Genomic DNA, 23,435 nt, shown 5'->3' with positions numbered 1-23,435 from the left:
TTGACAAGTCGGCTCCCACGCTCGAAGAATTTTTTAGCGTCTTGGTGTCGGCTACCATGATTGCCGACTGTCTGGGACATTCGGCCAACTAGTTGGCAGAATGTCTGCGGCATGCTGCCAACTAGTCTCAAGACGAGTCTCAACGGTCATTTTTTGAAATGGCGCCATGTCTATGACAACCACGAATCTGCCGACCGATTGGCCGACAGTCTTGACGGTCTTGACGACAGTCTTCCAGATTGTCTGTCAACTGGTTGGCCGACTTGCTGGCCGACAGTTGCCAAGGAGTTGGCCGACGGTCTTCCTGATGGTCTTCGCAACTGTCTTGGCGGCAGCCTTGCCGTTCCTTAAAATACGGAATCGCTATGTATTCGAGAATGAAATTTATCGTTCCGTTTTGAACCAATACGGAACGGTATTTGTTCCGTACGGTATTTTGTTATCTGAATCGTCAAGCAGATAAAATTCAATATCTTAAAATTGTAGTGAGCGCATTTTTCGGTTAATCACAAAACCAGCCCGTAAAATTTGTCAAAGGTTCGTCCTAAAATACGTGTAAAATACGCGACGTAACGTCCCTCCCCCCTCCCTCTTGCCTCCACCAGCAGCGTGCTGCGGCTGTCACTCATTGCATGCTCGATAAATTTTAGGGTTGCCACCCGTTCCTTTAAATATGGATCCATTCCATATTGGAGAGTGAGATGTTGCATGCCACATTTTTCTCACCTCAGGGTGGCAACCCTAGTTGTGTCATTCAACACAAGAGAGATCGAGGCAAAAGGAGGGCGTGCGTACTGTGTGGCTCCCAAGTTTGTGCCAGCGAAACGTAACCATGCCCAGAAGTTGTTAATGTGCTTGTGATTGCAAAATAAAAATATAAATTTCTTGATGGCGGCAGTGTTAGCCAGTATTTCTGAGCCGACAGTCGTCACGAACGTCCTTCATTAGGCGAAGACTATCGTCACGACAGTCCCTCATCATTCTTAAGTAGTCGGCACAGACGACTGTGCCGACAGGAAACGGTAAAAATTTGAAAAATGGCCCCGACAGTCGTCACGACTGTCTCAAGACAAGCCAAGACTGTTGACGACAGTCGTCACGACTGCCCCAGACCTCCCTCAGACCTCAACCGGAAGTGACGGTTGGTCCAGACTTGCCGACTCTTGTCGTGAAAGTTTAGCATGGAATACTTTTTTTGCGCTACCCCTCACGACTCCAGACTCCCGTCACGACGTCGACGCAGCAGTCTCAAGACCTCTTTCAAGACATGCCCGACCCTTTCACATCAACACCCAAGACCTCGTGTACCCAAGAGTCGTGGGTTGTCTTGGCCCAGAGTCGGCACAGTGTGAACGGGTCTTTATCCGGGCTTGGGACCGGCATAGAGTTGTGCTGGCTTGCACCCCGTTTGGCTGGGTTGAAACAGCGACCTCGTATAAAGACGGGCAAATGAACTGACGAAGAAGATGTAAATATTGAGAGGATACTTTTGTGCTTATACACATACCTTGTGATACATATATTCTTGTTTATTAGCCAATCAAACCTAAGTTATATTAATATGCCTCGTAATACGAGTGTCCGTGCCGGTACATCCCACCTGCCTGGCCGAACCATCACCCTGGGTGGGGATGGTTCGAACAATTTAGAAACTTGTTTCATTGCCTACTCTGAAAACTTGAAATGGCTACAGGTGTCATATTAAGAACCTAAAGAGCCAAAGGATGAAGGAACATTTTGAGATCAACAAAATTACACTACTTCTTTAACTTTTTTTTAAATACTTTTTTGTGGTTGAATCATCACCGCTGTCCCCAACAAAGGTCTTTGAAACGGCGATGACATGACTGTACGTAAAGATGGTGGTGGTGATAACTGTGACATCAGTAGTAGGAAGTGTGTGTGTGTGTGTGTCTCACTTGCAGGTCATCTCCACGCACACACACTCACCAGACACGGAAGAATGATTACACACACACACACACACACACACACACACACACACACATACTTGGCGTCCACTAATACAAGAAACCTGACTATGCATTCCTTATTCGTGGTGGCGGTGTTTCCCAGTATAGATCCTTCCACAACTTGAGGGAACTGCTTGGGTTACGCAGAACAGCATGTTACGGTTTCTCGCGATCTCCTCGCATGCGTTCAGCTGACATTTATAGATTACAATTTACATGTTAAAGAAATGTATAAAAAAACAAGTACCTTCACAATTAGTAGAGCTGGGGACTGCTGGTCGTAAGATGTCTGTGGAATGTGTGTGTGTGTGTGTGTGTGAGAGAGAGATGGTTCAAAATGAGTAACCTAATAGGAGGAAGTACTAGTAGGTAGTAGGTAGGTAGTACTAGTAAGTCAGTAGTATGTTGCAATGATGGCAGGGCTTGAATGGGTTAAGCACTGGAAGTTGAAAGGGGTTGAACATGATGTCAAAGCTGTTGCCGTACACACATTGTCTTCGGTGAACTCTTAGCAATAATTTCTTTACTTATTAATACCCGAAACAGACACTAAACGGAGGCTGTCAACACTTCTTTACTTCCTTCTCTGTATGTGTGTGTGTGTGTGTGTGTGTGGAGAGAGAGAGAGAGAGAGAGAGAGAGAGAGAGAGAGAGAGATTCCCCATTCCCCATCTTCTTTCTCTTGACAGCTTTTACCCATTTTCATAATTTAGATGGTCGCAGTTTTTTTATTATATTATTTTTTTAGATTACGGCTTTGGGGTGTAAAAGACCGGATACCCGCCCTTGCTGACGTCACGCGGCGGGGCTGGGGTTCGAATCGCCTCTCCCCTGAATTCCTCCCCCCCCCCCCCCCCACACACACACGATTACATAATTATTTTGTCGTACCTCGCAGTCACTATTCATCACGTTAATAATCTGCATGTGAACAAAATTGCTACCACTCTCCTACTTCCGTGTCTGTGTGTGTGTGTGTGTGTGTGTGTGAGAGAGATATCCTTGTCGCTGCTATTTTGCAAAGTTTCATATTGTCATGCTTCATAATCACCCTTAACCCATCACTACTAACACTACTACTACTTCTGATGATGATGATGATGATGATGATGATGCTTATCGTGTTATCATTTAGTAATCCTTCGCAAATATCGTTATAAAAAAACATAGTCCATTGTTTCATTATCACACTCAGGTTATCGGGCACTGAATCATCCATAAAACCACACATATATATCTAGTTACTACACACGGCTTGGTCTACTACTACTACTACTACAGCACTATATCATCTGCTGTTGCTACTGCTTCTTAGGTGTGTGTGTGTGTGTGTGTGCAGGTTACATTTCAACTGGGAAACGTGTATGCACCCTGACGTCACCACCTGATCGCGCTCACCCACCCACCCGCCCACCCACTCCTCGCCCACTCAGACCTCTTATCACTCTGCCCCCAACACCTCTCCGCCCTCCACCCACAAGCCATTCCTCGCCTCTCCCCCTCGATAATGTCAGGTCTTTATTATATTGACTCGTTATATTGAAAATCACTTAGGTCGGTATTAAAAAAAACAGTTTCGCTTCTCACGTCAGCTGTTTCTAAAGGTCAAAGAGGGGGTCACTCGAGTTCTAATGAGTGTTTCTTTAGGTTCATGGTACAGAAGAAGGGTCAAACTACCACCAGGGTCATAAAACTACCCCTGGAAATGCCCACAACTCCTACGTAAGCCTTGTCAAATATGTGTTCTTGGGCGACGAAATGTCTTTTAATACGACCCTAAGTTAGAGTACGCCAGTTCGTTTTTTTTTTTTCCATTTTAGTAATTTTTCTTCCCACCACCATCAACAATAGGAAACTAGGTAGATGTAATGAAATACCTTACGTATGATAATCTTTTTCTTTTAATGTTTTTGTATATCAGATAAATTCATGAGTATCCCCCCTCCCCCCTCTTCTGTGAATATAAATGAGAATACACTAAATATAAACTGGCAAACCTGGGCTCATATTCTGAAGCATTTAGGGCTCGCATACCATCGTTTGATAAACCTTTCGTAGAGGTTGTCAGTACCCGAAATTGACCTCTCTTTTGGCCACTCTTTGCTTTTATCTATTATGGGAGCGGCGAGTAGCGGGCTGTTTTCTCTCTCTCTCTCTCTCTCTCTCTCTCTCTCTCTCTCTCTCTCTCTCTCTCTCTCTCTCTCTGCTGTAAAAAAAAAAAAAAACTTCCATGGGTAGCTTTCGGAGCCCAGCGATAGTTTGACATGGCTTCTGCACCATGAATGTGAAAAAACAATTAAAACCCGAACTAATCTCCGTTGTGAACTTTTGGGAATATATATTTGTTCTGAAGGCCGGAAATGTTTCTCGTGAGAGCCGATAGCATCTGAAATTACGATCCCCGAGTAAGATATGCGTATGGGTGAGACGGTGATTAAGTATGCGTTGATTATTTTACCTGTACAAGTCAACAGGTGAGGGAGGGTACGCAAGGGTTGGGTGGAGGGCAAGGCAGGTGGGTGGCGGGTTGTTGGGTGGCGGAATCCAGCGTCGGTTATATGGGTGTGGTGGTGGTGGTGGTGGTGGTGGTGATGTGGAAGAAATGTACGCAAGGTTCAAAATTTTCACTTCTCACCATGCTTCTCTCTCTCTCTCTCTCTCTCTCTCTCTCTCTCTCTCTCTCTCTCTCTCTCCTATTCACGTGCTATCATCACACCTATGTCTTCCTCTTATTTCCTTTGCTCTCCTCTATCTTTCTTAACCTCATCTCTTTGCTCATTTCTTATCCTCATTTAATTCACCCCTTCATTATGTAAGACCGGAAGAAGCATGTTCATATATAATCTAAGGTTGCTGGTATGCATTGTCTATCCGGACTCCAATACTGTCAGTGTAGTTATCGTCAAAGAGGCAAATACATCCAGATGACATGTTTGGTAGACACATTACCATTCTTTCCCAGTGAGTGTTACGTCAGTAGCTGTGTTATTCCAGGTGTGTGTGTGGTAATAAGGAATGGGTAGAAGCGGAGGTGACAGTCACGTCCCTTGTATAGCTGGAAAAGTGTGTTGGGAAGATGTGGTGGTGAAAGGGGCGTGAAAAGCAACGTATTTGTATTCTGCAGATCCAAAGAAGTTATGCACTCACAAGAGTTTGATCTTTATGGTGGCATTGATCTTCTGGGCCTGTTCACAGTAGTTGAGTGCAGTTTATATGCTCCTTACTCTGGCAGGTCTTTGTTTGGGCTAGAGGAGGCAAACATTACATCTATACCTAAACGATCACCTTCACTGTCTAAGGACCTTATCACTAACTATTCCAAACTCATCTAAAGTCCTGTGTGTCTTGTGCATGCCATTTTATTTTATTATTATTATTGTTTTTTTAGGGTTATGTAAAGTTCTGATTTGTTTCCACCTTGCCATTTTGCTTGCAGAAAATCCTGAGTACCACTGATGCACTTCTGACTATTTCTCAAAACTTTGGACTGCAATGTTAGACTTGGACTGCTAGATTTTTTTGCGGAAATTAAATCAGTGAAGATGAGCATGATTACCTGTCGATGTCACTCCCTATAACACCACTCCACAGTATATACACTTTCTAGGCGGTTTAACACTATGAATATATCTAAGGAGAGAGAGAGAGAGAGAGAGAGAGAGAGAGAGAGAGAGAGAGAGAGAGAGAGAGAGAGAGAGAGGTGAGGGTGACGTCATTTTAACCGAAACTTTGGAGAGGGAGAAAAGGCGTAAGGGCAGGGGGAGGGAGGGAGGAATAGGAAGGGAGAGGAGAGTCGTTAAAAATGACTAACCTATGGAAGGGAGGGAGCGAGGGAGTGATGGATAAGGGAGAGAGGGAGAGAGAGGTTGTAATAATCGTTGATGGAAGCTGAGTAAATATTGAGAGAGAGAGAGAGAGAGAGAGAGAGAGAGAGAGAGAGAGAGAGAGAGAGGAGGGTGACCTTGACAGTGCAGGTAAAGAGGGAGACGGAGGTGGAAACACACACACACACACACACACACACACACACACACACACGAAGGTTAGTTATACGACAACGTATTGGTAATGTTAATGATGAGAGAGAGAGAGAGAGAGAGAGAGAGAGAGAGAGAGAGAGAGAGAGAGAGGTTTGTGTCCACCGGAAGTAGACAGTGACCGGTAACATGAGGGAAGGAGGAGGAAAAGGGGAGGGGGGGAGGGAAGAGTGGAGGTAATCATCTCTCTCTTCCTCCTCCTCCTCCTCCTCTTTCTTGTCTTCATTTTTTCTTGTTTTCTTTCCTTTTCTTTATCGTTTTCATCATAATCTTATCCTTTTCGCCACCTCCTCTTCCTCCTCCTCCTCCTCCATCACATTATGTTAAGTACTTTCTGATACAAAAATTCTAATTGAAAGTAAACGATCCCCAGAGAGAGAGAGAGAGAGAGAGAGAGAGAGGGAAATCCATGCCAGCGGTTTGCACTAAGGGAGGGAATGAATGTTTGTTTATCTCTTATCGTGCTGGCTCACTCGATTTTATTAATATTCTCTCTCTCTCTCTCTCTCTCTCTCTCTCTCTCTCTCTCTCTGTTTTCCTCTTCAAGTTCAATAGCCATTATCAACAGCAAAGGTAATGATGATGATAATAAAAAATAATAATAATAATAATGAAAATGATAATGATAAAAATGCCATTGTGGAACCCGTGACGTCATGTCTCTGCCCAGTTACGAGGAATAATGTACGTAGGTAGCGGTGACGTTACAACTCCTTATGGCCAATCAGGGGGCAAGACTTAGCTGACGTCATTGTTTGTCATTCTACCCGTCTTGTCTCGCGTCTTTCCTAAGAACATCGCCTTTGTTTATGATAATGAGGACCACGTGACGGGCTCAGGAGGGATAGGGTCAGATGTAAGGGGTTAACTTCAGTAGAAACTTAGGAACAGCGAATCATTATGGAAATCTGTATATATCTTCGTGTGAATGTGATTGAGGGAATTCATAGCAGTAGTAGTAGTAGTAGTAGTAGTAGTAGTAATGAAAATAAAACAAATATGAAACAGTAAACATTGAGATTTTTTAGGATGTGGGGACTGACATGACATGCCCAGGATGTATGGAGAGAGAGAGAGAGAGAGAGAGAGAGAGAGAGAGAGAGAGAGAGAGAGAGAGAGAGAGAGAGAGAGAGAGAATATACTATTTTTTAAGTTGGTCATAAACGAGTGACGAGGCAAATAAATAAATAAATAGATAAATAAAACTTATAGAAACATCAACATCGAGACATTCTGAAAGTCCCAGTACGAGTGTAGAGTTTAACGTGCCGAGAATAATACGTAGTGAAATAAACTTATTTTATTGTAAATGAACGAAAATTATTTGCACAGGACTGAATAAAATGGAAATGATAGACAATGAAACGTGCTTACCCTGTAATGCCAACTTAAAAAAAAAAAAAGGCGAGGCAGCGACTTTTTTTAATAATCCATATCTTCGAGGAGAAATAGTCGTTATTTAGAATTAAAAAAATGACAGAGGACGGGACATAATGAAATGCGAGGTCATGCCCTCTAACTTAATTCTAATGAATATATATATATATATATATATATATATATATATATATATATATATATATATATATATATATATATATATATATATATATATATATATAAACACACACACACACACACACACACACATGGACGACGTCGGTTCGAATCCGCCCGCTGCCACCTGGGATTTTTCAGTCACCGCATAGTGGCCTATGACTACCCACATGCTGTTGTGAGGACCATTCATCAACCCGGACTCTTGAAGAAACCGTCCAAATGAATCAAGAATGAGTTCCGGGGGGGCAGCATGAGCCAAGCATAAATGGCGCCACTATAAAAACTGCCTGCGGTATGACGGGCTTGGGCCGACCACCAGGCCCCTGTAAATTTCCATCCTCAACCAAAAAGCAACAAGACATTGACTTTGTCTTCGTTCCTATCCAAGACTAACTTTTTGCTTCGCTCTGCTTCCTTACGTCACCACCAAATTTGCAATGGGTGGAGCCCGTGGTGGAGCGTTGCAAGGGGTGGCCTGATGCTGGTTCTTCCACTCCACGTGATTGGTGACGCAGCGCCCAAATCCGGCCAATCACACGCCCCGGGCACCAGTGACGTCATGCTCCACCCGGACGATGACGTGTGTGTGTGTGTGTGTGTGTGTGTGTGTGTGTGTGTGCCGCACCTTTTGAATAAGAAACAAAGGTGTTCTTCGTGTTTAACGAATTAAATGAGAGTTCTGCGTATTTTTGTGACGTGGTTCCTGGTCGCCGGGGAGGAGGAGGGGGGTCATTGCAAGGAAGTGGTCACCGAAGCGCATCAGTTCCGGTACCTTTGACGCTGATTTGCGCCAGGTAAACTCATGAACGGCTTTCATTTTGTATCATCAGGGACGAGCACGAGTCGGTGTGTGGTGTTAACCCCCCTCCTCTCCCTCAAAAATTAAAATCCGGCCACGCCAGTGCAGGTTGGACTCACCACTAGTGGGCAAACTCAGAGGCAAAACATAGGGTCGTATTATAAGACATTTCATCGCCCAAGAACACTCATTTGACAAGGCTTTCGTTCGTAGGTGGGCATTTTCAATCCAGTAGTTCTATGACCCCTGGTCTTCCTGTTCCATCTGAACCTGAACCCTGTGAAACACTCATTAGAACCCGATTGACCCCCCCCCCCTCTTTTATATTATATAATGATAGAATGTGAAAATGTCTTACGTAATCTGCTAACCACTGCATCGCCTTCTCGGTGCAGTGTTTAGCATCCCTCACTACAAATATACGGGCCTGGATTCGAGTCCCGGCCTGGGCAGTCGGCGTGCAGCCCACCCAGCTCATCCTTCCTTTCGGGATGGTCGACATATGGGTACCTGGGGAAGGAAAGGAAGCTGTGATAACCCGGATGTTACACTGGCCTGTGACGAGTTTTCTGCCACCACAGGCTCAAGGGCCAACGGGACGGAGGTGAGCACCGCCGCCACGCGCAGCTATAGTGTATGCTTCCAACTTCAACTTTACCTATACTTTCTTGAAGTGTGCACCACTGAGATTTAAAGAACGAAGGAAAATTAATGACTCAGGGAAGACAGCTCGGAGATACTGCAGTCTGTTAACCCGTCCACTGCGATAGGCACGGATTTGGCTTTTACTGGTAGCCTGGTAACATATATTCCCATGTCTTTCTCTGCCTCTGTGGTGGATAGTGGAGTTTCCCATGTGGTATTGGTGTGCTGGATATCCCCTTCCAAGGTGCATGACTTTACATTTCTCTTCATTGAATTGTAGCAGCCACTTTTTGCTCCATTCCTGTAGCTTGGTGAGTAGGTCTTGTAGGAAATCCACACGTATGAACCCGAACAAGGAAATGAATGAACGACTAGATAAATGCTCACACCCCCACACATAAGATAGGGAAATAAAAGGGAAACCAACAAATCTTACGACAGGATCTGTTTAAATACATAGAGGAGTTCTGTATTGCATTAGTGTCTATCACATGCTGCTAAACGAGTTACCGATTCATTATGTCTATCTATCCATCTATCTATCTGTTATTCGTTTAGAACTTTAGAGCGTCACCTGCAATGGGTGCATATGGAAGTTTTGACATATCGACGATGTAAAACAAGACAAAAAAAGTATGTACCATTAACTTTATGCATATGTTGATTTTTCGGTCAGAAATGTAAATTTTTTTCTGGTCCGCGGATTGTCATTGTATTTTTCTTTTAATTCGTGTATATAAGCGAGATGAGATGAATGTCCATTGAAAAATTATAGATATACAGAACAAAAACAGCCTGACGAGAGAGAGAGAGAGAGAGAGAGAGAGAGAGAGAGAGAGAGAGAGAGAGAGAGAGAGAGAGAGAGACCCCTTAACCCCAAGGTAATTTAATTAGGACCTATGCCTTAAAGGTGACCTAATACTATACTACTACTACTACTACTACTACTACTACTACTACTACTTTTCTACTACAGCTACCACTACTTAAGGTATTAGGACGTGTAGTGGTATTGATCGTGTTCTGGCTAATACCGTCGGAGGAGGTTGTTAAGCCGTCTGGGTAGCAACACCAGAGAGAGAGAGAGAGAGAGAATGATGTCATAATTCCTTCCTCATCTTATTTTCTCCAGTGGAAGCTGCCGGAATTACTGTGTGTGTGTGTGTGTGTGTGTGTGTGTGTGCAAGGTTAGGCCTACATGTATACATGGTTCCCTCTTTCCATGTTTACTCTAAGGTTCCCTCCCTTTCTTTCTCTCTCTCTCTCTCTCTCTCTCTCTCTCTCCAGACCCGTAATTTTGGCAGATTATTTGGGGGGCTAGAGGGCATCATGGACTCATGAGGTGGGGGGAGGGGGGCTAACGAAGCAAGAGTGCGCAGGTGGGGAAGTTTTTTTTTTTTTATTTTTTTTTTTTAGGGACATTTTGGGGCCGATAAAGAAAACATTGAGGGGGCTGTAGCTCCCCTAGCCGCCCCCCAGAAATCACGGCCCTGCTCTCTCTCTCTCTCTCTCTCTCTCTCTCTCTCTCTCTCTCTCTCTCTCTCTCTCTCTCTCTCTCTCTCTATAGCGACAATAACTACTATTTGTATCGAAGTCGCTCTGATGCGCGTGTACTTGTTCATTGAGGGAAGGGGGGGGGGGGGAGAAGGGGAGATTTTAGGGTAACTCCGGATGACATCGCTCCTTTTTTTGTGATGTGTGGCCCGCCGATACACACACGGACAGACACAAAAACATTTTAAAATCGTTATCCTCATGCTACAAATATTTTCCTTTTTTTTCATTTCCCAGCCCACCCCCCGAAAAAAAAACCCGCCCACCTATTCGAAAATGGTATTATTATATCAATTTTGCTGATAGAGGATAGTAGGCTCGCTGACTCCTCTTTCCTTTCTGTGAAGCACGTTATTAGCTGACGGGAGGGGCAATACAATTTTATTTATTTATTTATTTTTACTTTTTTTTAAAAATTTTTAGCACTTGTCCCCTACCATTGTATATTTTTAATTTCCTGGTGCTACTTCCACATGTAACCTTAGTTGTATAATCACACTGTACTGCCTGGGGGTTGGGACGGCATGCTCCTCCCTTCTCCTTTGTTGTTTACTTGCAACAATAAACTATCAATCAATCCTTTTTTACGTGTGTGTATATGTCGTGAAAGTGCAGTGACTTGTTTTAATAGTTGTTGCTTCTGTATATTCTTTTTTTATATTTGTTGTTGTTGTTTCTAGTGCAATGACCCGAGACGCGGATATGGACTCTTCAGGCTACTTTTTGGATACTCTTATAGCTAGTATTCGCCCTGCGCCTCGAGTGTTTGTGTTCGAATCGTGGGTGGGGTGTGCACGTGCCCTCGTGGCAGTAGTGGCATGGCGGTGGGGTTTGGCACTTCCCGAAGCTCCTGAGAAATTGATATACTCAGGACAAATACTTTTCCAAATAATCCGGCTGAGATTTGATCCTGGCCTTTGAGACGCCGGGCGGACACTAGCGTTTAGAGTTTAGACAAAGGGTGCCTCATGGCTGAGTTCAAGGCCTTAGGATCCTTATCTACGACTCCTGGGTGCTATTTATTTATTTATTTATTTATTTATTTATATTTTTACAGCAGAGGAGACAGTGCAAGGGCGTAAAAAAAAATAATGAAAAAAAACCCCGCTACTTACTGCTCCTGAATAGATTGGCCAAAAAGAGAAATCAATTTATTATTTCTTCTTCTTCTTCTTCTTCTTCTTCTTCTTCTTATTATTATTATTATTATTATTATTATTATTATTATTATTATTATTATTATTATTATTATTATTATTTTTGTTTTTGTTGTTGTTGTTGTTTTCCTATTATTAATTTATTTGTTTTTTTACCAATTTTATGTTTCCTGTTCCCTCAGCTACATGACGACAACCTGGGTGGTGGAGAGCATGGCCTGTGCCAACGCCATCAACCACTGGAGGAGGATGAAGCAGCTCAAGAAGGTGGTGCCTTTTGCCTGCTGCTGCTCCTCTTCCCCCGTCTCCTCTTCCTCCTCCTCATATTCCTATTCCTCCTCCTGTTCCTCTTCTACATCTACCTCCTCCACATCCCCTAGCCACACCCACCACCACTGTCACCACCACCACCACCAAGTCAGATATCAAAACTATCACCTCCAACACCTCGCATCACCACCACTAACCTCACTATTGTTACAGGACACACACCACCACCTCCACCACCATCCTGCCACCACCACCACCACAACAACTACTAATACTGATACATCTACCATCAGTAACTACCACGCCCACTACAGATGCACCACTAATATCTCTACCTCCACCACCACCTCTCCTGGCCCTCAGGATGCAACTAACCACCATCAGCTGTCTCCAGTGACATCCATCTTGGTATTTTGTGCTTTTCCACACTGCTGTGCCTGCTCATCAGTGTCTGTGGCTCCCAGCTTCCTTTCCTTCCCTCTCTCCTTGCCATGTCCTTTATAGTGTCCTAATTTTTTTTCCCTTAATCCCTCTTCGCTGCCTCCAGTCTGCCTCTTTCTTTGCTATGCTTAATGATGTCCAAATTTTTTTTTCCTTCATCGCTCTTCACTGTCTCCATTATGCTTCCTTCTTTGCTATGTTCTTGAAAGTGTCCTATTTTTCTTTCCCTTTCTCCCTCTTCAGTGTCCCTTTCATTCGTCTTCCTTCCATGATATGCCTAAATGCTCCCTTTGTTTATCAGTTTCTTTTTTCTCCCTCTCTTCCTTTCGTTCTGTTTGCTCTCTGCACTTTTCACATCTTCCTGTATAGCCCAGTGAAAATAATTTCTTTTCTTTCATTATCTGCAGTGATTGGATTTTTTTTTCATTCCTTTTGCCTAGCCATTTACATTCACCTTCTGTTTTTCTCTAGATTCTTGTGTTTAGTCACCCAACCCTCTTTGTACACTTCTCCAGCCTTCCTTCTAGTCTGTCATCATTCCCTCGTAAATCTCTCATCCTTCTTGTCATCATTCCCTCGTAAATCTCTCATCCCTTGCTACATTATCCACCTCCCTAGGTTATGTCATCCCATCCCTTCTTACACCACCTGGTCTTCTCACCACCCACCCAGGACTCTCCTTTAGTTTCCTTTAGTCTTCTCACTCTTAAATTGCTGTTAAGTACAGTACTTTCAGCCCCAACTCATTCATTTAGGTGAAGTACTAGCTTGTGGCTGTTTATTAGTGTTATGTATGAAACTGCTGCTTGTGAATTACTGAGGGGGAGTAGGCCAGCATTCCATATTATGAAACTCATTTCAATAGTGCTTTTCTGAAACTCATGCACATTCAATTTCATTATGCTAAATGGATGGATTAACAATGGTCACAGATGGACAAAGCTTGCAGCCTTTCACCACTGCTTGATTACCATAGCAGATGTTTCCTTAGCTGAACACTCCACATCATTAACCTGTTGACAGTTGATAACAAACACAGAAGTGCTATGTTTTAGTGCTCCCATAACTTCTGATAAACTTTTTTTTTCAGTTCATGACTTACTGGTAGCTGATTTTTTTAAACTTTATATTTTAGTTATTTTGATTGTCATATTAAAAGCTATCAATCACATTCATAGAAAATGCAGTTATTTGGTATCACAGATAATATTTTTGTTTTGTTTCATGTATTTGCAGCATAAACTGTTCCAGGCATGTCTCTCCACTGTTAAGAATTCGCTAAGAAATGTATTCCTGGTGGCTCTCGGTTACTTACTCACCAAAACTTCTTGTATTACTGCAGTTTTAACATTTTTGCCAGCATTCCCTAAACATGTAGTACTACCTGCATAATTTTACTATAATGAGACTTAAATGTCGTAATGTTTGTTGCATTTAACCCCTTCAATACAAGCAGACAAAACATAACCTCCATGCCATATCCTGGTTTTACAGACTACGTAGAATAGTCCAATGACCATGACGCACATACAGCGTCTCTAGGATATGGTTCGAGAGATGAAATGACTCATATACTGCGTCATGGTACTGAAGAGGTTAATTTTACACTAAGTATCTAGCTCTGTTAAATTACTTTACATAGTATTCTGCTAGAAACATGAGATTAATCATGTAATGAATGTATAGCAGCATGCATAGTAACAGTTGGCATGCTTGGTTTGCTATACAGTTTAGAAGTGGAACACAACCATATTTACAGAAGTGTGATCCTCGAAGTTTGGGTCACCAAATTTCTCTCCTGCCATAGCTGATTAAAATTTCTGATGTCTTTTGAGGTATTATGGAGAATCGGAGATAACCATATTCATCATTCATCAAGATCATCCTAGTACACTCACTTCCTAAACAACTCAGGTTCTCAACAAGTTTTCTACAAATATTGGGAAGATTTTTCATTGTTTGTAGAAAATTTGTTTTATTGACGTAATACACAAAAGTTTGTGACAGTCACGATAATTCCCGTGGCTTGCTGCATTCTCAGCCTTTTTATTGACTACACACAGAATTATATTTATGTCTTTGTAGACTGTATTTAGGGAATTTATTTTATTTCAGTTTTGTATTATCATATTCATTTGTTTTTTATTGACTTGACATTTATAGAATTATTTGTTTATTCATTTTTCATTTTAAGCATTCCTTTTATTTTACCATTTGTTTCATGTACTTGTTTATTAAGATAGTTTATTTACTGATTTTGACTAATTAATTGTTTTCTGTATATATGAAATACTATAATTTTTTTTATCTTGCCATCTGCAAATGAGCATATACAGTAATTTATTTTTCTGTCCATTGAATGCTTCAGTTTCTTCTGGTCTATCTTCTGGAGTCGATGGTTTCCTTGATTTAACTGTTGATTGTGCAATGATTTTTTTCCTTCCTTCACTGTCTATTGTAGAACAAAATTATCAACTACTTCATATACATGGAACCTTTCCTTTATGTCTTCCTCTCCCTGTCTATTGCAAAATAATATTTTCTCTTAACTTTTCTGTATAATACAATACTTTCTTTTATCTGTATTTGTTTCACTAATATGCTTCAATCAGTGTTAATGTGTATGCAATAGTACTTTTTTTCATCCTTCCTGTCTCTGTCTATTTTTAAGCACATCAATTTGTTTAAGTAGATATGCACATGAAATACATTTCCTTTATTTTACAGTTACAAGAGGTATACATTTTTATTTCATTTATTCATTGATACATTTTCTTGCAAGGGAAATGCTCATGCCAGTTGGGCGTTCCTTGCCACTCGTGCAGATGCACCAGGTAAAACCAATGGCTCACATACAGCCAGACTTACACAAACACAAGGGTGAAGCACTGTCTGCCTGTCTGCACCCCTTGCACAAGAATATTACAGTAATCCTCTTCATGTAATATGTCAAACCTTTGACATTGATGATCTGAACATGATCTCCCATTTTCACTTTTAATTTGATTAGGTTTATATTTTTCTTTTATGGTTTGAAAATCCACAAGCTATCTATTCTTACCTTGTTTATACTCAACAACAAATATGTAACTGTTCTAAATATTATTTGCCTCATATATCAGGAAAATCTGCATTGGTTGTTTCTCATTTTTTATCATATGGGCTGGATTGCTCTGTGGGTAAGGTTCATGGCTCGCACCGAAAGGTTGAGAGTTCAATCAGTTTTTCAGTAGGAGAGTTAATGCTCTCTTGTAACCCTAGCAGACCTATATGGTCTTGGCATGACTTGCATGACTTTGTTCTCCTAAATGTTTGTATTCTCATGAACATATTTGTCTGAGTGAGAGCCACTGTGTGAAGGTCTCATCACAAACTTCTGTTGACATGACAGTATTTCACCTGACTTTACAAACAGTAACACTATTTTGAATGATGAGGCACTTCTATCATAGTGGCACACATTTCACTTGACAAGTTTAAAAAAATTGAGATATTGTATTTGCTGGTTTATAATGCTGTTTTTGAACAACATAAAGGGCAGAGGGTTGCTTTAAATGCCAGGTGTGAATAACTAACCTCTGCATCCTGCACTTATTGGATCCTTGGGAGTGATGGAGAACATTGCCAAACACTCACCTTGACCCATCAGTTTCCTTGAACATTTTTAACTTTTGAAATTGCTGACCAATATAATGCAGTACTACTAATTTTCAATATAGTATCAATTATGTAAGATGAGTAAAGTAAATAATATTGAGACAAAGTAAAGAGGTACAGAGTGACTACTTAATCAATGCCTGTGGAACCCATAGCCTGTTGGGGGTAAAAGCCTAACCTAAGGCTGTTTTAATTCAGTACTCGGTGGGGAAAAATGATAAAGACTGGCAGTGGGGTTGTCTTCTAAGCCCACATTCTCAACGGATGTTACTGGGATCACCTATACGCTGTCTGCTGTATATTCCAGGAAATACAGTACTTTTGTATGTGTGTTGTGACATTATTCTTTGAGGTCAAGCATTTTGTTTTTGTGCAGCACTTTTGGTATCAGTAACACCATCCTCACTATTCTCTTTGTCAAATACAGTTCTGTCGTGTGTGTGTGTGTGTGTGTGTGCGTGCATGTGGACGTGTGTCTGTGCGTGCGTGTGTGCAGGTGTGAGTGGTATGTGCTTCTGATCATTTAAGCTCAGCAAGAACCCACCATTTATTTACCTATATTTATTTACCTTATATTTACATTCATGTGATGATAACCTTACGTATCACATTGACTTCTTTATACCGTCTTCTCTAATCTTGGCCACTTTTCTTATTTAATGTGAGAGGAAAAAAGGCATCATTCGGAACTTATTGATATCCCAACATGTACTCAAAAGTGCTGTAGCTCATTGCCATTGCAGTGGCTGACCTATGTGAGTGGGTGTGGGTGTAGGTGTGTACTTGCTACCAGATGCTTCATTCCTTCACATAAATCTGTGCATGAACCTGCTTTAAAAATCTCCACAGCCATTGTGACATCAGACATTTATTTACTACATGCATTTCCAGTGTGTGTGTTGCAGTACAGGTAGTGACTGGTAAAAACTTTGTTGGAGTTCAAGTACATATTTGTACATGTATGCACTCGGTGTTTTAACATGTCTATATTGGGTTGTTTTGCAGCGTGGGCAAGTAGCAGATGAACTTGTGAACCGCACACTGGAGAATGCTGAGGCAGACCAGAGGACTACAGACACCTCAGAGGACCAAGAGGACCATGAGGAGGATTCCCCACTCATAACAGGTTGCTCAGTTATCCTTGGTTATAGTAGAAAATAATACTCTTCCATTTATAGGCTTCTGATCAAGTGCCTAACTCTGTAAGTTTAACCCGGTAGCAGCGGGGATCATGTTTCTTAATGGTCCCTCCAAGCGAGAAAAATGAGAAAAAATCACCCCTCACTCAAAGCATTTGTGATCAGATTATGTATCATCTATTTTTGGGGGTTTAAATCATGGCACAAATTTGGCCTGTCACTGTTACATGGTAAAGCCAGAAATTTGGCCCGTCGCTGCTACCGGGTTAAGCTAGTCACACCCATTTGAAACAGAAAAAAGAGGAGCTAGTTTCCCAAGTTAACCAATGAAAGCCTCACAGAAATGGAAAAGGAGAAGCTATTCTATGTGTGCATGATTGCAACAACCAGTCACTTAAAACTTCTGAACAGCTAGCATACCATTAGCACATCAGGTCAATAGATACACTTTTGCCATAGGAGGAGGCATCACTTCTCATTAAAGACTACTGTGATGTCATAGCTTGATGGAGTCAGTGTGATGGAGTCAATGGACCATTCAGAGACCCATTGCCCTCTTCATATTACTGTGATGCTTTGCTCTATTATGGATGATTATGTTGGTATTCAATGTATCTATGTTTTGTTTTATTATTGTCCCCTTATTCTGCAACCATCAACATTAGCATTGTTGTCGTCATCATAACATTTTTTTCCTACTTCTCATACAAAAGGTCAGTTAGAGAAAAAAGGTTAGCCTTGAGGTATTCCCTGATGTCATGTGTTCCCTGTCATTATGTCAGCAATGAACAGAAACCTTTACATATTTCTTTATGTAGTTCATGAATTGTCATTTTATGTTCCTTATTTTCAATGCACATTTGTAACCATGGTTGTTGGGGCACCTAATAATCTCAGTTCAGTAGCCAGTTATATATTTTTTTCCTTAACCAATTTCTTGTAACCTTTCAGAGGGCGTGATTGAGAGAACGGTGGGTGAATACTATGCCATCCAAGAGCAGATTGAAATGGGACAGATGGCGGCCCTTTTCTACCCCAAAGGTAAATTGTGTGTATGCACAGAGAGAGAGAGAGAGAGAGAGAGACTGACTGACTGACTGACTGACTGACTGACTGACTGACTGACTGACTGACTGACTGACTGACTGACTGTCCTGTCCTGTCCTGTCCTGTCCTGTCCTGTCCTGTCCTGTCCTTAAAACTAAGTGATGGTACAACAAAATATATGGCCTTATGGTTAGCAAGACTGTTTTTCTGCCATAGTGAATATTACAGTGGAGGAAATGACACTCAAATTTGTTTTTAAATGAGTCAGCCTTGTTGCACTGGACCACTGAAGGTGGAAGTTTATTCCATTTTTGTGCTATAATGTTGGTGAAGAAAATTTGGTGGTCTGAATATATTTGTTTACACCAGTTTTGTGCCATTATTTCTGGTTCGGGGGTCATTGATTGTAAACAATTTGGATTTGCCCACATTCATAAAACCATTTAGTATTTTAAAATGTTCAATTAATTTTCCTTGGAGGCAATGTTTTTCAAGAGAGGACATGTTTAGATGAGAGCCTTTCATCACAAGGTTTGCCACAAGGAGACAATCTTAGTTGCTCTACATTGAACACCCAATTCAGCAATGTCCCTTGCATGGTGGGGAGACCAGAACTGTACTGAATATTGGTTATAATGCTGCCATTGGTACATTGCCTAAAGTTTGCTATGTGGTTCATTTTGCCTTGCCTTTTTTTTCAGTGTGGGACAAAGTATTTTATGTGGTGCTGTGTATATATTTGTATGGGGACTTGGCTATCTACGAGGCTGCTGTTGCCAAGTCATTGCGGGACAGTATGTGGTAAGTAACTCCATGGAACATTTTGTAACATGGTATCCCTCTTAGTATATGTATTTAGTTTCATTTTGGAGACTTTTGATCATATCTTCACTTGTCATATCACAGTGTAGAGAATAATGGGAGGTGCTGCAGTGTCTTTACTATATGTTTTCTGATATATGAAATAAGATAAACCTCCCCATAGTTTTTAATTGTTTGGTTCGATGTTAAATTTTTTACTGTTATTTATGGAGCTGTTTCCTTTCCTCCCACATCCTTCCCCTCTGTAGTAACTATGCTCCTGAGAACTGCACTGAAGCTCTCCTAGACAGCGATCGATGTTTTGTCGACTCTGACTTCACGAGGCTAGACATATACAGGCTGTGCGCGGTGAGTGGATTTTTGGCTATTTGCAGCATGAATATATTGAGAACTATTGTTACTTGACTGCATTGAAAGATAATTTCTGCATATTCTTAAGGTAAATATATAAAATAGTTTGCATAAAAAAATAGGGAAGTAATAAATAGACCAGGATTAAGATCACTTGTCTGAGGGAATTTCTGTAAACACCTGTCAGAATAGACGAGAGTCAAAGGTAATAGTAAAGTTAATTTTCCTCTCCTTTCAGGCTGGCTTTATCGGAGTTATGGGCCCATTTGTGTTCTTTAATCTCACCAAAACTAAGTACATGCAGATAGTGACCAGCTTTACCAGATGGCTGGGTGAGTAAAGGATGATTGTCTTTATTAGTGGTGATCCCTTGGTAAAGTATATTTCCTCTTGAAGTAAATTGTCATTTCACTTCCTTCTTTACTCATTTTATTATTATTCCTGATATTTTTAGTTATGTTAATTATGTTCATGTCACTTGTCATTGGCCTTGCTTCTCCAAACATGCAGCAATGGGCATAATGATCACGTGGGCCATTGTGCAGCTGGCTGAGAACCAAGGGAAGGGACATCCACCCCCTGCTGATGTCACCAAGTTGCCACAGTTGTTTGGAGTGTGTGTGTATAGCTTCATGTGCCACCACTCCCTGCCTGCCCTCATCACCCCTGTCAGTGAAAAGAGATCCATTCTCAAGGTTTGTGTTTAGGAGAGACACATATTGTATTCCTTAACCCGGTAGCAGCGACGGGCCAAATTTGTGGCTTTACCATGTAGCAGCAACGGGCCAAGTTTGTGCCATGATGTAAACCCCCCAAAAAAGATGATACATAATCTGATCAGAAATGCTTTGATATATATTATAAAATGGTTTGTGTGAGGGGTGATTTTTTCTCATTTTGCTCGCTTAGAGGGACCATTAACCCGTAAACTGCGCCAGACATCTCAAGATGCTATGAGTTAGACTGCGCTAGACATCTTAAAATGACACATGTTCTAAGGTGAATATTTATATTTCCCGCGATGCCAAAGTATATTCCAATGAACCTCGTGTGGGAACATCATCCCTCTTTCGCACCATGTAGTCACCATCGTCATATTAGTTGCTCTTTAGCAGCTATGGAGAGTAGAATTATGTCATCTACTGATGCCAACCAGTCTCATATAGTTCCTACGGTCATGACTGAGGGGGAGGCATGGGAGGGGGTAAAGAGAAAGATTGTAGTAGACAAATTTGAAAGAGACAGTGATTCGGATTGCATACAACCATCAGATTCAGCTGGTCTGAGGAAGCGTGGCAAGCGTGAGCATGCTTCTGGCGCTCAAGGTCACAGACACGCTGCCTCTCCAACAGTGCGGAAAGTTACTAGCTAGCCTAGTCACTCACTGACACCATCATCACTGTCTGATGATTCAGAGTGGCAGAAAGATGAGGAAAACGACAGTGGGGGAATAAGAGAAGACTCAGCTAATGAACTGAGTGAGGGAGGGGTGTCAGCTGGTGTGGGAGAGGAGGGGGAGGCAGAGGGAGAACAGGAGCCTCAGAGACGCGAGACAACGCGTACTCCATTCGTCTGGTCTGATAGATCAGATTTGTACCAGACATTCATAAAACTTTGACAAGAATATTGCTGGTGTGACTAATGACTGGCCTCTTGATAATGATGCGCAAGAGGTTGATTATCGAAATTGACAGTGATGTTTCCTGTGATATATTTTGTTTGTTGTAACTGGAATGAATAATTAGTGGCAAGAGAATGTTCAGACGTGACTGTGGTGTGTGTCATCTTCCCTCTGCCACCGTCCTATCTACCCCGTCACTACCAGCGCTCCCAAGGTTGCCTCATATCCGCAACCTTTATCCCGCCATCATTGCCACATTAGGTGAATTATTATTATTATTTTTGCACTGTTTGGTGCTCAACATGTCTCTCTTGGGTGTTGTAATACTAAAAATTGTTTTCCAGCAGGTTATTGTTTTGCCATTTATTGCACACCCAGGAGCTATTCCCGAATCTTAATTGCGCAGTTTATGGGTTAAAAACATGATCCCCGCTGCTACCGGGTTAAATACTATATTTTTTGCATATAAAGTGAGCTTTTTCCCTAAACTATATTTAAAAATTGCCCTGCATTGTATGTGCTTGAATTTAGGGATAAGAGTAGACATTGGGTTGCCTGCAAGTGATGGTTTGGCCCTACAGTACCATGTAAAGTAGATTGTGATAATCTACAAAATTGCTTCCAGCATTCCTTGAACTCATGAATACACAGGGAACCTTGCTTTATGAACATTGCTACAGCAACAGTTTGTTTTAGCAAACATCACTTTTTATTACCCTTAACCCATTCATTGCTAAATGCTCACAGCGAGCGTTAGGCGTATTTGCTGATGGTGCTAAACACTGGCTGTGAGCTCCGCCCGTACTCAAATCTCCTGCGTGCGAAAGTGTTCCAACACTAATTCTCACAACACAGGATTGCCAATCGAGTGGGTTTTTCACTAAATTTGGTGGAAAATCATATCAGCCCAGCGCGGCAAATCTACAGACAAGTAACTGGTGGATGTTCTTGCCCAATATAGCGGCATTTTTGCATAGCTTCACCTATCACCTGACTGATTCTTTGACCAAATAGTTGTAAATATTGCAGTTGGCAATACTCCCTTGCCAGAATCTGAAGGAAAGATGTCTGCAGTTCTCTCAATATGGCTGATCATCCTGCACGCACCAACATAAGTGTTAACACTCAACACTCCCTGAACATGCATGTACATTGGCAAGAGAGGCATACATAAACGACTCCTATAGATCTGGACTTCCTCTTTCCAATGGTGTTTTTGGTTTTTAGCTGTGATGAATAGTTTTTGAGATACAGAGGTTAAAAGAGAGACCCCCATTGGGCTGCCTGACTGCGCCTGAGGGGATAGTCGCGTCCCGTCCCGCGCGCAAGGAAAGGGTTAATTCATTCAAGAAACACCAGAATTCACTTTAAATGAATTTTATCTCATGGGGCATTTTAAACTGAGTGCACCATTATCAACTGATTCCCACCAACTGCACTGTGGTGACATGGTTACCACTTTTAGCTGTGAATCTATGGGCCTGGGTTTCAGGCAGTCAGTGTGCAGCCCACCTAGCTATTCATCCTCCCATTTAGGTTGGTTAATGAAAGGATACCTGGGAAAACCTGAGATAACTGAGATAACCTAGATTTCCCACCAGTCCTGAGTCCTGCCACAAACTCAAAGGCCAGTGCAATTGAGATAGCACAGAGGCCACGCGCAGCTTTAGCGTGTGCCCCCAACTTTACCCTCCTCCCTCTCCTACAGCTTCACTAATTGTCTCCTCCTCCACCATAGAGCCACTAGCAGAGAACTGGCACACCTTTCACTTGACTAATAATTATAATGGTTGATTCATTACTTATTCCTACAGTCTGGACTCGTATGTATACATGAAGTCCTCACAAAATGTCGCTGGTAGGCTCTAGGAGAGTATGGCTGGTATTACAAGACACTTTGCCATATCACATCAGCTATTTCTAAAGGTCAAAGAGGGGATCAATCGGGTTCTAATGAGTGTTTCTTCAGGTTCATGGTACAGAAGAAGGGTCAGACTACCACCACGGTTAATAAAACTACCCCTGGAAATGCCCACAACTCCTAGGAAAGCCTTGTCAAATATGTGTTCTTGGGTGGCGAAATGTCTCATAATACGACCCTATGACTACCATAGGCTAATTGACACAAGCAAGAGTTCGGTTCCTATGGATTGTACCCGGTCAGAAAATATATGAAACTTCTAATTAATGACCCAAAACACTTTTAACATCAAACATTGTAACAAATATGAAAGATGAGTCAAAACATGTTACTCAAAGACCTGCAGAATACAGAGGATCATAGAGTAGTGACTAAACGTTTGCCATTTTCTTTTCATCTATCTGGGCACTGAAAAGTATCATACAACTGGAAATTATTCAG

General features: G+C 41.8%; 1 protein-coding gene across 2 annotated transcripts in view; it reads left to right on the top strand.

The window, feature by feature from the left end:
• LOC126986827 (transmembrane protein 104-like) overlaps window positions 1-23,435 on the top strand; it is a 53,570-nt gene that overhangs the window by 10,617 nt on the left and 19,518 nt on the right. The window contains exons 3-10 of one of the 2 annotated variants that reach the window (XM_050843213.1): window positions 11,908-11,992; window positions 12,209-12,403; window positions 17,099-17,219; window positions 18,184-18,273; window positions 18,981-19,080; window positions 19,350-19,449; window positions 19,691-19,784; window positions 19,963-20,147. In XM_050843213.1, coding sequence (XP_050699170.1) covers window positions 11,908-11,992; window positions 12,209-12,403; window positions 17,099-17,219; window positions 18,184-18,273; window positions 18,981-19,080; window positions 19,350-19,449; window positions 19,691-19,784; window positions 19,963-20,147 — 970 coding nt within the window. The remainder of the gene's footprint in view (window positions 1-11,907; window positions 11,993-12,208; window positions 12,404-17,098; window positions 17,220-18,183; window positions 18,274-18,980; window positions 19,081-19,349; window positions 19,450-19,690; window positions 19,785-19,962; window positions 20,148-23,435) is intronic. The other variant, XM_050843214.1, reaches the window with a different exon arrangement.

Source organism: Eriocheir sinensis, chromosome 63 (genome assembly GCF_024679095.1).
Source record: "Eriocheir sinensis breed Jianghai 21 chromosome 63, ASM2467909v1, whole genome shotgun sequence".
Taxonomy (NCBI): Eukaryota; Metazoa; Arthropoda; class Malacostraca; order Decapoda; family Varunidae; genus Eriocheir; species Eriocheir sinensis.
This window is presented reverse-complemented; position numbering and strand designations above follow the sequence as displayed.